Here is a 17,739-nt window from a genome sequence, read left to right on the forward strand (position 1 = left end):
GACAAAAATTTTCGAAAGACAAGGAATGACAAGTCACTGTGTACCAGCTGGCAGTTTCATATGCATGCTACTTTCTGCTTCATGCAACTGTGTCTCAGTGCAACTGAAAGCAAAAGGAAGGGTATTAGCCTGGGCTAGTCGGTACACTTCGCAGGAAAAGGTACAGTGCAAAAAGACGGGACTAAAGGAGTGGACAGAGGAGCGGAACGGAAAGCTCTGCTTTCTCAAATTATGTTGACACTGAAATCTGCACCAAAGCTCCATATGCAAATGTGGGTGCAGTACATATTTAGTATGTAGTGAATTTTCAACAATGGGCTTTTTTAAAAGGGTTAGGGTTCAAAGAGGCAACACCATCAGACTAGTACCACAGCAAGGCCTGGAGACTGGTTCGGCAATCCACGAAGTGGTCTGAAAATTTGACAAATGTTGTACTGTGTCCCATCACTCTAAGAAGCCAAGGCCAGCAATGTCTCCTGTGAACTTGGAAAAAGCATAACCAGCTAGTGAACGAATGAGTACACCATCCCTGAAGCAACAAATAAACTTAATTTACAGCTCAAGAATCAGTCACCAGCTATGCACCCTTCCTACTGTAAAGCTTTCTGCATTTAATGCACTAAACGTCCAATAATGTCAGTTTCATGCTCAGCTTTCTCTTCTAAGTAACTACCTGTGAGCTATACACCTGTGTAAAATATACAGAGCTTTAGTGGAATTTTAGCAAGTTAAAACCCATAGCAGTGGTGTTTCATCCATGTATTTTAGAGAAATGGCTGTGCATGGTACTTAAAAACATGAATACACTTCTGTGGTAATACTTATTCTTGTGCATTGCACAAAGACTGCAGTATAGCACCAGCTATACTAAATATTCACAAAAAAGAAAATAATGCTAAAACTGCAGGACAGAAGCAGACAGAAAAGAATGTGTGAATATTGTCGTGTTTTGACACGCATTTCGTCTTGTCCACTTCTTGTTGCTACCTTGGGTTTTTCCTCTTTGGCTTGTAAACATGTTGCCTAACACATGTAACCAACTAGTTTGACTTTCTCCTTCAGGGCATACAACTTGTATGGCACATGAACTCGATCCAGCATTGAGACATCAGTGAACCTCACAAATACAAAAGACATTTTTAAGAGTAAGACACTACTGAAAGATAACGTGCCAGGAAAAGTCACCATAAATGCCAACACCCTGTCTCTGAGTATTAAACAGCATCTCCACGAGGCAACACAAAAGTAATAGACAGACAGGCCAGTGCTGCTGAAGTATGCATACAAAATGTGCCTGCACATGCATTTCGTTTGTTTCTTCAAAGGAACTATGAAAAGAAAGTGCTCATCTCTGCAAAAGTGCTTGCAGTCTGACTGAAACAAAACTAGAAGCAATCACCACCACCACTTTTCAGCCATGATACAACCATCAGCTCTGCTGTTTTTCAGTAACTGCTTTTGTTCACAAACAGACACCAGAAAATACCAGCTGTAAACATACCACTGTCAGCACACTTTACTTTTTCACAAATAATCCTGCCTAAATAATTTTCTATCAAATAAATTCAGTTTTCAATTGCAAAAAGCTGCAAGGAAATGATTTACAAAGGTAAGCAAAAACAAAGCCATCATTTTGCATAAAATTTCCCAGGGTGACACAATTTAAAGAGCAAAAAAATGGCTTCCCAATAAATATTACGGGACTGGCCGCAGTATAAGTGTTCACTAAAAGGCACAAAAAATCTTAAACAAGCACACACGCATTCTTTCACAAAACATATGCATCACAGACAGCTTTGTCACAGACTTTCTTCAGTTCTTAAACTGCTATTGATCTCGGCAATGTGGTCCGACACAAGCAATGATACAGCATTTAAAATCTGAAGTATGATGACCTAACATCAACCTCACTGGATCCACACAGAAAATCAAACACACAGATTCATACTTAAACCAAAATTACCGTGCCTAATATCAAACAAATACATTTATGTTAGTCATTTACACAGTGGGATTGTCATTCACTCATGTCAATCATATCACATGGTATTTACTGCTACCTATCATTCCAAACTAGAGTTTTATTTAACAAATAAAATGTGCACCTAAAAATGTAACTTACTTTTTGAAACCCATGATAAAATTTTTCAGAGTGCGATTTTACGACAGCACAGACACCATACACTGATAGCCTAAATTTAAATTCTGTCTTTATTTAGCACGCAAGGCAAATATCTCCTTACAACCTTGACTCCACAAGGCAAAGCTAAGACACCTGAACTGCAATTTAACCAATACAAGTAAAGTGTCTGAAGAAAAAAAAGAAAAAGAAAAAGGCAAAGCTAAAATACAACTTCGTACATGAGCACAATATTGCAGTTGCAAACCCTCTGATATACAAGTATGTTTCTGATTTTTTGATGTCAGGCATATAAAGAAAGCATAGTACTAGCAACTTTATTTCAGCCCCATGAAAGTGATTACACTAAGCCAGCACCGAAATTTCAATTCGGTATATGCAGTGCCTCAACCTCCCATTATCAATGTCACCAAGAAGTGCTGCTACATGAGGCGAAGAGAAGGTGCTCGAATTTACTATAATGTGTTAATAATAGTGCTAATAACAAGGAAAATAGTGAAATAAACCCATATTCACAAGATGCACAGCAGCTGTGCTTACAATCACTATATATCTATGTATTAAACTGCAAAAATCTATGCTCTTCAGCCAACTGAGGTAATAACCCAGACTCAATTACCAGAAAACAGCCTCTTGACAAAGTGGTCACTACAAAACTATTAATAAATAATATCTTGAATAAGAAATGAACAGACGCTCTCACGTCATACAGGTTACAAAAAGACAAGTGCTTGATTGAAGAAAAAACAACTGATAGTTATATTTCATGCCTATTTCCTAACACCAATAACAATAAAAGAACATTCCACACAGCGGCATGATAATTAAGTACTCTGTAGTACAATGTAATGTCCTCAACACAGCAATCTAATTAAAATAACCACTTCTCATTCAAAAAGGCAAAGAAGTGGTAGTGATAAATCATAGTACATATGCGCATTGGCAGCAGATGCCAATATAGGTCACAACCCAAACATATTTCAAAGCTGACTGTATTGCTTCACAAAGCTGCTCATTCTATGAAAACGAATTTAGCACAGGACTTGAGACAAATACAGTGTGCAAAAATATAAAGCATATCAGCCATCATGAGATACTAATCCCTCCTACATTGCTCAGATTTGGAGAATCAACTTCTGGTTAAAACTGTTAGTAAGCTATACCTACACATAATGTCATGCTAGAAAATTTGGTTTATGGTTTAGCGACAAGCAGTGCAGGCCACCTCCAAGATTTAACACTAAACCCTGATGGCAATGTTTTCAGCACACTTTTCTTAGCTCACCTTTACACAGGCAAATGCACAAAGTTACAGTACTTTCATACTGCCTACCTAGATTCCAGTCACAAAGCTTTCTTTAAAGCCCAAGGTGCTATAACTGACACCCTTGACTTTGAGCAATGGCTGAAGGAGTTGCACTTCCTGCTGTGCCATTCACAAGCAACTGCCAAAGGCACATCAATACAGACATCTGTCAACGTCCTGCAGTAGTGGAAGTTCACAGAAATTTCATCACTGACTGACACACAACATACAAAGTTGCAAACTTGGCCTCCCAAAGCACCACGTCTCTCTCTAAAAACCATGGTGCCTAATATGGCTAACAATTCTGCAGTTGTGTCCACATTGCCCCTTGATGTTCTTCCCCTTTTAGAAGATGCTTGCACCAACTATGCTGTGCCTGTGCAGCAACTTGTGCAACCTGAACTGAGATGACACTGCACCTTTTACCCAAAGGCCTGTTCTGAAGCATTCTGCTCACACCCTGATCCGAGTTTTCGCAGCCCAATGACCACAGACGATGTGATTTTTTGTGGTATGAAGGTTGTGGAAGAGCAATAATTGGAAGTATGAGACCAAAAAAAAAAAAAAATGACATCAGCTAAGCTGTTGCTTAATGCAAACAATTCAGCGAAAAGCTGTCCCCACACCAGCGGTCTTGTTGCTGTTCGACTTTACGAGCAAGGTGTTCACCAGCATACGTTCATCAAGCGGAGTCTCCATCAAAGGTCCGGGCAGGGCTAAGAGAAAAGCGTAGTCATTCGCCCTTGCATCTCACAACCACATCCTTTTGGGCGTCTTTGAAGCCAGCCGGTAGTGGCGTCGGCGAGTCTACTGCAAACGCGCCAGTAGCAGCCGCAGAGCAATGAAGGGTGTTTTCTCCTGCTTGCCGAGACTGACTTTTGCTGTAGAATTCGCCCTTCAGGGGAGACACGAAAACATGCGAGCTTCCCACAGAGAGGGGGTGGGTGGGCGAAATATGCTCAAAATGCAGACACAAAGTCACTCTTTTAAATGATTTAATTCATTCTCCATTTAGTACTAAATGCTTCGATGACATAGACTGCTGTTTTACATAACTTGGTTTATTACAAGAGACAAGAAACAATCTAACTGTCCGTTAGGAGGGAAACACAAGCTCGAAAACACATGCTCTTCGTTGGGGCCTCCTGCATATTCTGCCATTTCCCATTGCACCTCCAAACAGGAGCTCTCTGCTTGCTTCGACCTTTCACCCCCCCCCCCCCCACACACGCACGCGCGCACACACACGCACACGAACGCACACGCGCACACGCACACACGCACACACACACACACACACACACACACACACACACACACACACACCTCCGGGCTCCCAGAGTCCCATCGCCCGAGAAGGGAGCCACCGCTGCCGCTAGCCATAAAAAAACGGGAGGTGACTGGGTTAGGCCTCGCTAAGCAGGCTTCAACATATAGCATACAAAAGAACATAAAGGCTAAACATGCCAAGAAACCAAACTTTCATCAGACATGCCACCTACACCGATGCCATGACTGCTGCTAATTTATGACGACAGGCTGTCCCCCCTCATTCCCACTTGGCTGTTCAGCACCTGGGAGGCACGCAGGGGCAGGGCCAGCTGCGTCTATGATGGGACTGAACTTCCAGCCTGGGTGAGATCTTTACAACAGCTTTTCACTGTAAAAGTTGATTTCTAGAAAGGCACCACCGATTTACTCTCAAAATGCCAGCACAAAAAGACATACTGACTCACTTGGCCATCCAGCCACCTGACAAAACAAGGCGATGCTTCGAGACATGACAATATCAACTCCTTTAACCACAGAGATTTCAATAACAGAACAACGAGAGACAACTCAATAGGCTCCTTCAGTAAAAACAGGTGACAAATATTTCTCTTTTAAAACAATCTTTACAACTAATATGGGCAGCAGCTGAGTCTGTGAGAAGGCTTCAGGAAGAACTGCTCATGGAAAGGAGCAATTTGACCAGTGTAGCATCTAACAGCTGGGCTTGGCAGAAAAATGAAAGCTGCCGTGCTGTGTTGCACTTCACTTGTACTTCTTGTGGTCTGCGTAGCTTGACGATGCCTCAGTGCAGCTGCGGCTGCCCTTGCTGCCAGCCACCTCAACTGCACACTGACGTGGGAACCAGCCCTTCAGCCTGCACGCTGAAACAAGTGCTGCTGGTGAGGAGCGACAAAGGCAAAGACACAATGCAAGACCAGTGCACGAAATCGAGATCATACAAAATCAGTCCTGTGCAGGACCAGCTACAGTAGAATCTCGATGATACGATTATGGTGTATCCGAATTTCGGGATTATACAAATTTCGAAAGTGTCTTGGATGGTCTACATTGTACAAAATGCGTTAAGATTTGGGTTTATACGAACAATTTTGCAAGCCGGCGCCGATGATACGAACGCGCGACCAGCCACCCGTGCACGCTGCCGCCGCTGGCCTTCTCTACCCCCGCCTCCCTTTCACCGGTCTCGACAGGCACGAGCTACAACGCGTTGCCTGTAGCAATCCGACGAGTCAAGGTGAGTCGCGTGCCTAACAGGGCTACATCACCAACTTTCTGGCAGCTCATTGGCCTACCGAAAAAGCTGCCTCACAGCTGCTGGGAGCTGGCCGGGAGGCCGCTGCCGCTGGCTGCGCCCATCCATTTCCCTCGTTCGTCGCTGCTCTGTGCGTTTCGCCGAGTGCAACATGGTCTGCCCAAACGTAACAAAGACGCAAGCTGTGCAAGCGTTCGCTGTTGACATGTTGCAGAAGCGGGAGGCACTTTCTTCTAAGGAGAAGCTTGATATACTCAAGAAGGTCGATGAAAACCTACCAAAGAAACGTGTCGACTTGGCAAAAGAGTTATGGCTGGCACTGTCGACACACTGCACCATTGTTGGGCAGCGAGATGTTATCTTGAAGAACGCTCAGAACTTCGGTGTCAACATCAAGCAGGTGATGACGGCGATGCATGTTAAGCTAGAAGAGGTCCTGCTGACATGGCTTCGGGAAGTCCCAGCGGCTGGCATCAACATGGATGGCAAGGTACTGCGAGAAAAATTCTCTTGGAATCGAAGGTTTCCAGGTTTCTGAAGGATGGCTGCACCGATTTAAAGACAGGCACGGACTTGTGTCGTCTCTGGTGAAGGACCGAAAGTGGACGAGTCAGCTGTCGGCTACTGGCTGAACATGCTGCCAGCTCTGATTTCGGAGTATACGCCGCGCGACATATTTAATGCCGACGAGGCGGGCCTCTTCTTCAACATGCAACCGGAGAGGAGTTTGTGTGTGAAAGGCCAGGCCTGCCAGGGCGGCCAGAAAAGCAAGGAAAGAGTGACAGTGCTTTTTTGCTACAATGCTGATGGCTTGGAGAAGCTACAGCTTACAGTCATCGGGAAGACCAAGCAGCAGAGGTGTTTCCAATCGGCAGGGCGTTTGCCTGTTTTGTACAGAGGGAACCGAAAGGCCTGGATGATTGCAGATTCATTTCAGGAGTTCCTCACAAACCTGGACCGTAAAATGGAATAAAAAATCGAAGGATTTTACTTTTTGCCTACCAGTGTTCTGCCCACCTAAAGCAAATGACTTTCAACAACATCATAGTTTCCTGCCAGCGAACACTACCAGCCATCTGCAGCCACTAGACACTGGAATGATTAGCAACGTTAAGCATCACTTCAAAGGACGTTCAGTGAGGCATCTTTTGTCGAAAATTGAGCACAAAGACGTGCATTTGAGGATATGTCTGAAAGACGCAGTACACTTCTTAGCCATGTTTTGGGACAATGTGACTGCAGGCACAATCTCGAATTGTTTTCGAAAATGTGGATTCAACATGGGACCTGATCTGGCTCCGACAGGAGATAATCAAGAGGCCGGTGAGGATTTCACGATTGAAGGCTGGGACAGTCTCGCAAATAAAGTTTTCGGCTCATGACTTCTTAACCATGGATGACGACGCTGCTACATGCGGGTTAAGAACCAACCATGGAAGAGTTAATCAATGAAGCAGACAGAGATGAACTTGAGGAGCCTGACAGTGATAGTGAAGATGCCGATGCGTCAGACCAACCGCCATCAGTGGCAGAAACCTTTCACGCTCTTGACGCCCTGTGCCGCACCGTCGGTGCCGGCAATGTGAGCGACGGAACTGCTGCACGGTTTTACGCGTTTCAGACAGGGCTGGTCAGCGACATCGAGGGCAGGAAAGTGCAGAAGTGCATTACAGACTTTTTTGGATGGAAGTAGTTAAGCATAATAAAGTTTTTGTGCACTTTCGTGTTGAAGTTGGCTTGTTTTGGATCATACGAATTTAGGATGATATGAATATTTTGCGAGCTTCCGAGGAATATGTATCATCGAGATTTTACTGTAGTATGACAAGACCACACAGTCTCAGGCAGCCATTGTATCAACTATCAGCACAGCACCTCTGGTGCAGCAGAAGCCTTGCACAACATAAGAATTTAAACAGCTGATATCAAACCACCAGGCTTTTTGCATACAAATGTCACACTAAGAGTATGTTTTATAATGCGCTTTTGTAGCTAATGCATCTCCACTCCACTGTGAACAGAGTAAAGACGACTAAACTAAAGTGCTTGATTCTTAAAGTTCAAAAATAAGCACAGCAGCAAAACAGTGTGGCCACAGAATGCAGGTGACTAGACGGCAAGGTAATATACCAACCACCAATTTAGAAAACCAACCAATAAAATTCTTTGGGCCATTTCTGCTGTGCGGATGTGCCCCTTCGTTACCAGAGTGAACAAGGAGATTGTCTATGTTGACAGGATACAGGAGCAGACTCTGGTTTGTAGTCTTGTTGAATAGCACTCACTATTTTTCAGAGACAATGGACACTTTTCATAATTTGTTAGGTTGGCTTTCCCGCATTGCATGCTGCCCTAACGATGGCATCACTGGCCATCTGTAAAACGAGGATGAGGTCCTAAACTTGCATGTTACCACTTCACAGGTGCGCTTATTCCGCTAAATAAAATGCACGAACAATGTCCATTGATATTCTGTTTTAAAAATTTGCCGCTCGACCATTAATAGGGCATGTAGCATTGAGGTGAAACTGACTTCATTAAAAAAAAAAAGGGTCCACTGTAACTACCTGACCTAGGCACTGCGCTCGCTTATTTCAAAAGTCCAAACCTAGTCAAGAGGACTTTCGTGGCACCACAGCAAGTCATGCATGTCTGCACCCAACCAGTAGTGGCGTTTAGTTTCCTGACATTGTACTTACTTGCTTTTGTAGAAAACTTTGCATTTTCTAACTCTCCATAAAGCCAGTGCCTGTAAAGAAAAAAATAGTAATTTCACAGATTTCCACGAGAAATAAGACTTTGGCATACATCCTAAACTTTGTTACAAAAACGTCACTAGGTTTTCAAGCATAATCGGGGCTTAGATACAAAATGGATGAAGTAGTTTTATGAACCAAAGCTACAAACAGTCTATGGGGGGGAGGTGTCACACTTAAGGGCTTTAGATTAATCTTGACCACCATACCAATATTAACAGAGAGCTCAGCACACACATTCCTGCATTTTAGCTGCAATGAAATGCAGCTGCCAAGGCTGGGAACTGAACCTGCAAATTTCCTAGCCTGTCCAGCCTGCCCTGCATCAGAATGCCATACGCTAAGCAATTATGGTGAAAACAGTGGCTAAGGTGCACCCAAGTTAAACCTTATTACCAAAAAGCAATTGGTCTGTTTTCTGCAGATGACTGTATACACAGCAATTATGGTGCCTGAGCCAAAAAAAAAAAGCATTATAGTTGATTTTTGTCCAAATAATGATCGCACACACTATAAAAATTTTCAAATAATGCATGGGCTTAGCCAGAACAAAAACAGCAAAAATTGTCTGCCATGTCCTTTATGTTGGGTACAAAAATTTAAAAACTTCATGCATAACCCTAGCATTTGACAAGGCCACCTAGTCATGTGCCTGAAATTACATGCAAACACATTAACAAGGTTTATGTTTCTTGTACATTTCAAGAACTTGGCCAGATGAACTTGGCCATTGATAACAGTGAAATAGGTTTGGACATTCCAAACAAAAACATGTGAAACATAGGCTGCATGGTGAATTAAGCCAAATAGTTTTGCTGTAGGCAAACAAAAGACTGCATGTGCAGTGACAGCAATCGTCTTGTCAGATACTAGAAACACCGCTCGTGATGCTATTAAAACCTGCAATGGTTCTGAGTGGCAGTGTGAAAATAGCGAAATCTTTTAATATGAACTGAATACGAACATATAAGAAAAAATGCCTTTGACTAATGAATAATATCTGCTAGCATGAAAAATTTTTTCAAAAGAACATAAATAGGTAAGTGTTGCTGCTATTTTTTAAAATAGTGTATGGTTTTCACAACTGCAATAAACAAACCTAGACTGACTCAGCACCATACAGAAAAACTCATGGCATGCACAGAAATGTGTACTGCTTGATCAGACAGCACAACAAACAACTTGCAACCTGTTCTGCGTCATGCAAGATGAGTAACAAAATGAAATCCATGAATAATCCATGACTGGCATTATTCGAAGGTCATGCTATTAAATTCCGACAACCTCTTTCCCCCATTTAATTGAAAAAAAAAAAAAACCCGAAAAATCGAAAATGCAATGGACTTGTGAGGAGGCTCAATCGCACAAACAGCAAAAAGCCTGTGGCGAGCATGCAGTTTTGGCATGCTGGAGGTACAACGCGTTCATAAGCGAGGGGACCGCACATTAGCATCAAGACGGCGAGACTGCGTCTGAAATGTAAAAGAAATGGCTAGCGATGCACCAGGTGGTGTCTGAAATCGGCAGCTGGGTTCCGACAGCTGTCGAATGCATGGCCCATAGCCGCCGCCGCGGGCCGGGCTATTTTTTGCCTAACAACGAGGGCCTTACCATCGCCATCATGCCTGCCAATACGCATGATACGAGGTGCGCTAACTCAAGTTACAATGCACCATGCAGTAAGTGACTTTAAACCTCCTCATCCCTCCCCGCCCAGAATTTGGTGTCCAGGTGAAGTGGAGTTTTGTGCACCTTGCCTACGAGATGGAGATAAAGCACAAAGCTAGGAGCGAGACAGTGATAACAACACTTAACAGTAGGAGGAAAAAAGCAGGTGTGAGCAGGAGCAATTCACACCTGGGGGTGCTTGTGTTTCTATCTATCAAAGTATGAAAAATATTTAACGACTAAAGCTAGTAGGAATGCAGCTGTCATGGAAAATTTCACACTGTGGAATTACAGTAGGTACAAAGTGGTGAGAGAGATTTGGAGAGTGGTGATGGTTCTTAGTCTGACTTTAGGCAATACGCTCCTGTGCATGAGATCAGAGGTTCAAGCAAGGCTAGAAATTTAGCAATGTGGGGTAGGTAGGCTTGCTTTGGGAGCACAAGGAAGTACTACACCAAATCACGGAGTACAAGGCGAGATGGGATGGCTACCATTCGAGGACAGGGAAGCTAGCAACAAGATAGAATTTGAAGAGCGATTGAGAAAGGGGGAAACACAGTAGGCTAGGAAAGTTTTCAGTAACTTGTAAATAAGAAATGTTGACATAAAACGGAGAAGGAGAAGTAGAAAATTGTCAAGCAAATATTTGGACAGCAGTGGGAGTGGGGGCGGGGGGGGAATTATCCGTTAAGAGTGTCGCAACAGAGGGACCTGTGGAAAACAGGGATGCAGATGAGATCAGTAGTGGAAACATACAGAATATTCAATGAGGAAATTGCCAAAGAAAATATCTACCATTTTCGAGGGGAAGCTCTTTGTTGCTCGAAGTAAGGACAGGAGTATTGCCGACTAAGATGTACCAAGTCAAGTACCAAGAGGTAGACACGTACTGCAGTGCGTGCGGGGGGGGGGGGGGGGGGGGGGGAACAGCTGAACACTTGATAATTTTCTGTGAAGGGCTTCACCCTACAGCTCAAAGCAACAGGGCTGATTCATTCACAGCATTAATTTTTAAAGACAATGGAGGAAAAATAGACTTTAAACGTGTAGAAATAACTAAGTGGAGGCTATCTAATTGGTGGCTGAAATCAAGGCAAGAGTGAAACTTCATCAGCACTCTGAAGGAGGTCGTGGAATGACTCCTGCTAAAGGTAAAGAGGAGTGTTCTCCGTCTCCAGTTTAAGTAGAAAATATATTACAAGTCATGGCTAGCTGGTGCGAGAGCCACCTGATTTAGAGGATCATGCATATATCCCATCCATTCATTCGTTCATCCAACATCAATCGTGAGGCATGGCTAATGTTCTTGCACTGAAGACCCTCTGCCACTTGCACTCTAAGGAACTTGCTTGCTTGTAGAAGTGTACTTCTTTGCTCCTGAGAACAATTATGCATCTGAGCACTTGGCCTGTCCCTGTTTAGCGTGCTGCCAGCTCTTTTTATGAGATATTGCCCCATTTGTCACATTCGCATATTTAGTACAGCGTATGCAAATGGAGACGCAACAATAAGCTAAGCCTAGTGGTGCCACCTGCTTATCGCTCATACATTTTGTTATAGGTGAGATGAGATGAAGCGAAAGTTCGGTGCCCCATTTATAGACAGTAAACATACTGAAAACGGCAGTAACAATGATGAGTCCAGTCCGAAGCGAGGCGCCCCGTTTCGACAGCCAGCAAAGATGCAACGCAAGCGAGAAGCATATAATGCAGCGAAGAAATGCCAGCAAGAGGATGAAGCATGCCACCAAGCAGAAGCGCCTAGAACTTTACCAACAAGTTCAGGCATTCCGATGCAGCAAAATTTGAAAACCACCAGAAGCAAAAGTGTCATTTTGAAAATGTTTCATCATAAAAGCATCCAGGAAAAATCACAACTGCTTAAGCACGTTGCTTGCTTCAGAATGTCTGATCGTCCGCCCAATGTTTTTTTTTTACAATCACCTGTCCTGCCAATCACATCTCGACCAGGATGTCAAAGTGCAATTTTTTCGGTATCGATTCGGGTTCATGCTTTTCGGGTTCAGTTGCAGAGCAACATAATGTTTGGTTAGAAACGAATCAAATGGGTACAGGGCCAAAAGAATTTTAACCATAGATGTATTTTCAAGCACAACTTTTTGCAGGGCTAGTTGGCCCATTCTGACATTAGTGTAAATCAGCGCGCATGGGCACCTTCATTCACGCTGCTTTACTCATGTTTTTTTTAGTCAACCTTGCTATTCTGTTTATTGTTTACTTTTCTGTGCGACACTGTCATACAAAATAAAAAAAAATGAAAAACCATCCAGCTTCAGCAGTTTCGGAGAATGTCGCGCAAGTAATAGGTCACCCCTGAGACTTGTGTCAGTTGGGAATTTTTCCTACGCAGAGTACATGAGTGGGCACCGTCAGGATCGCCGCATGTGCCCTTTACCTTATTACACACTACTGAGAGAGGAAGCTGTCCTGTATCGGCAGCTACAGACAGCATCTTTCCGCCACCCCAAAACCGACTTGCCAGTAACCTCACCAGTACATATCCAAAATGTATCTTTTGTGCAGACCCCCCTTACCCTCGACCACATGTATGAGAATGTGCAAGCACCCCCTCAACCGCCCGTCCCCCACCCAACAAGAGCCTCGTGGGAACACTGGCTCTCCTTAATGACCAACAGCTTACCAAACACAGATTCCTTAAATCACCTCTTCGACATTGCCTTTGTAATTCTGTTTATATATCTTGACCCTTTATAGCTCAGTACGTTAAAAAACAGCAAATCGTGGCTTCTCGTTAGTACATTGTAGTACATGGTGAAATTCAGATTTTGGCCTATGCCGATGACGTCGGCCTCTTTTGTTCTGACTTTTTTAAGAGAGCATGTTAAAAAAAAAAAAAAAACAGGCCTGTGTGGGTCGGGAACACTATGTGTCTGCCTGGGCGCAAATCTACCACATGTTCGTTGCGACACTGTTGCAAGTGCTGCATTCTGCGAGGAAAAAGGTACATGAGCTGCATAAAATTTTTGTTACTTTTCTGAGGTGCGCACATGAGTGCGTGCGCCGCATGTCCCAGGCATGTCCAATAGGACGTGCTATGGATGCCCCAGTGGCACTGTGCACATGTTGTAGAATTTTTCCTAGGCTTTCATGAATTTTCCACTGTGCACTTCAAATATCTGAGGGATATCTTGGGGACATATGCTTTCGGTCGCAAGAATGAAGTCTCAATTCATTAAAAAGTGCACAGAAAGAAAGCCCAAAGAAAGAACAAAGAGAACAGTGGCACTGCACGTCAAGATCACAAGCTTACTTTTTCCAGCGTGTGACAAGGACACGGTCACCAGGGCTGACAGCAATGCGAGGCTCATCGGTGAGTGGTGTTGTCATGCAGACAGTGCAGCCATGTGAGATCGGGAAAAAGGAGCCCCGGTATGGTTGCACCACAGTGTAGAGGCGCGTCCGCAGTCGCTTGTCGTGCTTTTGAAGAATTTGCTCCACCTGCATAGGCGCAAAAAGAAAAAGAACAAAAGACATTTATACATTAATGCCCTTACACTGAGTCTCACAGTACCGTACGAGTTGTGGGCGGTGGCAGGAAGTATGCCAGTTATTTACTGACTTTCAAAACTCTAAACCTATAGACTACAAAAATTCATGCAATGCTGGTCGGAGCCAGCAAACAAACACTGTCTTTATCTGGAATAAGGTGCTGAAAGCCACAAAAGGCATTTTAGATTAGTGACAGACACACTTCAGAGCAGGACATAACTGTAAATATGACACAAATTTGCAGCACCAAAACGTTCACGCCATGAGCTGTTCACTGTCTACCCTTACATGCATGGACTTTTATAGGGCATAAAAACTATGCTAGTATTAGCCAGCACTCAGTCACTGTTCAAAACGCTTCAACTCAGCATGTCAGCATAAATGAGGGCGTGCATAACCTCAGGCACAGAGCTAAACTGGAGCACCAACTCGGCTGAAAACACCACACTGCTACTTCTGCCACAAGGGCAGTTTCACAAATTGCAGCTGGAGTACTGCATAGTAACTGCATGGAAAAAGTTTTTTTGCTAATATGTCTCCAGTGCTAACTACACACTTGTACCCAGATGCTGACATGTTGACTCGTTATCTCGCCCCAGTAGCATGGCAAGTAGGATGACAGGTGGCAACACTCGTCAGTGCTGCTAATCAGCAGGAGCAAAAGAGGAGACAGCAAGAGTGAAAGGCCACACAGAAGACTGACGCCAGCAAAGGCAGAGAACATGGTGGCATGCTGTCCATGTAGCAGGTGCTCAGCATTGCTCTAATGCTAAGGGAACACAGCAAATGAGTTGATGCTCCTGTCTATTTCACTCTGTGACTGAAGACATAAACAGATGGCCAGCTCAAATGGTTTGTACCCAATTTCACACCACAGTAGCCTCCTGTTTACTGCTTGATTATATTTCCGGTGTAATGACAGAACTGTAGAATTTTTAATGCAATACTGAAGGGCTTTTCAAGAATTTCAAGGGCATCAGAAAACAAAATAAAAAGTACACTGAAAGAAAATGTGTTCATGGCAGGACAATGAGCTCCTTTTTAACACAATTTTCTTGTTCTACAATAGCCACAGCTGCTCCACTTTCTTTCATTATCCAGCACAATCATGATGAAAAGCACGTCATCCGTTTGCTCTGTGTTTAAAAAAAAATTATCAACTCGAGCAGTGACTTCACGGTATTTTGGAGTTTTAACTTCTCCTGCATTTCCTTTAACTCAACACTCAGCCTAACCTAACCCCAGTGGCTCATTCTGATGTATTTTGTCCAATGCCAAAGAAAAAAACCTGCTCACTTTATCACTTCAAAATGCATTCTGCAAGTCATTCAATTCAAATCGGCCCACAAAGCAGCCAAGTGATGAAGACCCTACAGTGCAAAATATTTCAGAGTTTCCACCTTCCTTTGGGAAAAACAAGTCACATTGACAGCAAAGCAGGCTGGGACCTCAACTTGCCACCCACCATTTTATCAACTTCAGCATCTCACGCCTGCCAACACACCACACTTGGCAGAAAGCAAGAATGATGACATGAGCTGGCTAGCCCAGCAAATATTGCAAAGCAACAGGACCACATTTACGAAGGCAATGACACATTAGAAAACCAAACTATGGGATACAACCTGAGCCCCGCAACAATTAAGACGTATAGGTACCTTTAACCCACAGAGCAAGTGCATTTAAGGAACAAGTTTTTCTTGGCAAAGAGATATGATGCATGCACTTGCTACCAGTAACATGCTAACATAATGCTAATGATAACACTCTAAACACAGCCATTGTCATGTGGTCTCTTAAACTATCCTAATGTTTCCATGCCCCTATACTCAAGAGTTATGAATCACCATGTGGTATTTGCCTATGACCAGTAAATAACTTCTAATTTAATTTTTTCTTTCATACCATTTTGGTTTCAACAGCTGAAAGATGGTTGTCACATCAAAGCTCAGTAAGAGTCATGTGGAAAAAAAACAAACATTATTACTGTTGTTTAAAACATTTCCATTCTGGCTCTCGAGACAGGCTGGCTTAAGCACTGTAGTAAATTAAAAATTATATTCCAGTTTTTTTCATGCAAGTCATATGACACTGGAACCCAAAACAGTATAAGAGAAAAAAAGTTCAATCATAATTATTTATCAATTGTTGGAAAATAACGTGACAATAATTATGTACATGATAAGTACTTAGGCATCATTACAAACAAGAAAACATACAACCAAAATTTGGCATCAGTACTCCTGTGAGGGTCTTTGAAAAGCTTTCATAGAAATTCCCAGTATTCAAGGGGCTCCAAAACCCTGTTATGAACTAGATACAGATGCCAAGTCACAACTGGTTCACTGCACTATGAGTTGTGCCAAAATGATCTCAGCGATGTGGATAAGTGATGTTACCTGCCAGCCTATACCTAAATACAGTGGACTCAAATTAATTTGAAAATTGCCAGTTTATTCGAACTGACATGTTGGTCCTGTCAACATCATAAGCATTAAAAACGACTCCTTCATGAGAACTCCACGTAACTAGAACAAAGTTTTGGGCCCTTTAATTCGAATTATCAAAAGCTGGCTGCAAATGCACATAATGAACACTTTTTGGAAAGATACACAGCACAAAGGAGGACAAAGGATGAAGAAAAGCACACAACATGAGTGCTGTCTCACAAGTAAATTTTTATTCTGAAAGGAACAATATATGAGAACTGGGAATAGGCACTTGACCAAACAAGACAAAGAGGAAAAATAAAAAAACAAGATAACCAGAAAACACAACAATCAAGTCTTTGGTTGTGTCCTCAAGCAATCTTGATTGTTGTGATTTCTGGTTGTTGTCGTGCTTTTTTTTGCTTGATTGCAGCATGCGCCTATTACACAATACGCTGGATTCTGAGTTCTTATACATTGTTCACTTCAGAATAAAAATTTAGTTGCAAGACAGTGCTAGTGCTGCGTGCTTTTCTTTGTACTTTGCCCTCCTCTGTGCTGTGTGTATCCTTACAGAAAAATTAATGTAAGCCAACCAACCCACTTTTAACCCTAATACATAATGAGCTGCATTCACAACTTTCCCCTTCCCGTGCAGTCTTTAATAAAATGCAAGCTCAGACAGAGCTTAAATGTTGTGTGAGATTGCTTCGTTGTGACACGACCTAAAAATGCTGAATGCTGTAGCTACATCTAAGTTCATTAATGCGACACATAAGCTAACAGCAATAAAATCAACTGGAGGTAGTGCCATGAATTGAAAACCAACATAAAAAAGGGACAGAGAAAGATAAAAAATTGACATACACAGCGCTGAACTAACAATTGTCAAGAGAGTGCATAACAATTAAGAATAAGTAATTACAAGCATGAAAATTTGAAAAAGGAAAATAAAAAGACAGTTATCACAAAGATAAGCCCCCCTGTTTTTGTGCAGTAACACAGAAGGTCCGCTAACAAGCTTTCTTCTTGGTGCATGATGAAAGCTTCAAAGATCATCACTTCCGCTTTTGCCCCTGGGTGCCTACTAGAAATATGCAGAGTATCAATGATTCAAACTTCAAGCGACCAGAGATTTTGTTTAAATTATCAGACGTGCATCTTAATATGATCCGAAACTAAATGCGCTTTGTTTTATAAATATCATAATCTGAATCTATTTATTTATATACATATATTGCAGATGTAGCTAAAAGCTTTAGTACAACATAAAATATTAGTGAAAGGTGGTGATATGTTTACCCAAGGGTGATTGAAAAAATTTATAAATAATGCGCTGGTTTCCCAATAGAGTAAAACTACATT

At 42.7% G+C, this 17,739-nt stretch overlaps 1 protein-coding gene across 1 annotated transcript in view; it reads right to left on the minus strand.

Annotated features, from left to right (window-relative positions):
- Window positions 1–5,289: 5,289 nt before the first annotated feature.
- Window positions 5,290–17,739, minus strand: part of LOC144114702 (palmitoyltransferase ZDHHC6-like) — a 35,864-nt gene continuing 23,414 nt past the window's right edge. The window contains exons 6-8 of the mRNA XM_077648602.1: window positions 13,707–13,894; window positions 8,691–8,740; window positions 5,290–5,599 (exon numbers count right to left, since the gene is read on the minus strand). Of these exons, the coding sequence (XP_077504728.1) occupies window positions 5,481–5,599; window positions 8,691–8,740; window positions 13,707–13,894 (357 nt within the window). The 3' untranslated portion in view covers window positions 5,290–5,480. The remainder of the gene's footprint in view (window positions 5,600–8,690; window positions 8,741–13,706; window positions 13,895–17,739) is intronic.

The sequence above is a fragment of the Amblyomma americanum genome, chromosome 1 (assembly GCF_052857255.1).
Source record: "Amblyomma americanum isolate KBUSLIRL-KWMA chromosome 1, ASM5285725v1, whole genome shotgun sequence".
In the NCBI taxonomy this organism is placed as follows: Eukaryota; Metazoa; Arthropoda; class Arachnida; order Ixodida; family Ixodidae; genus Amblyomma; species Amblyomma americanum.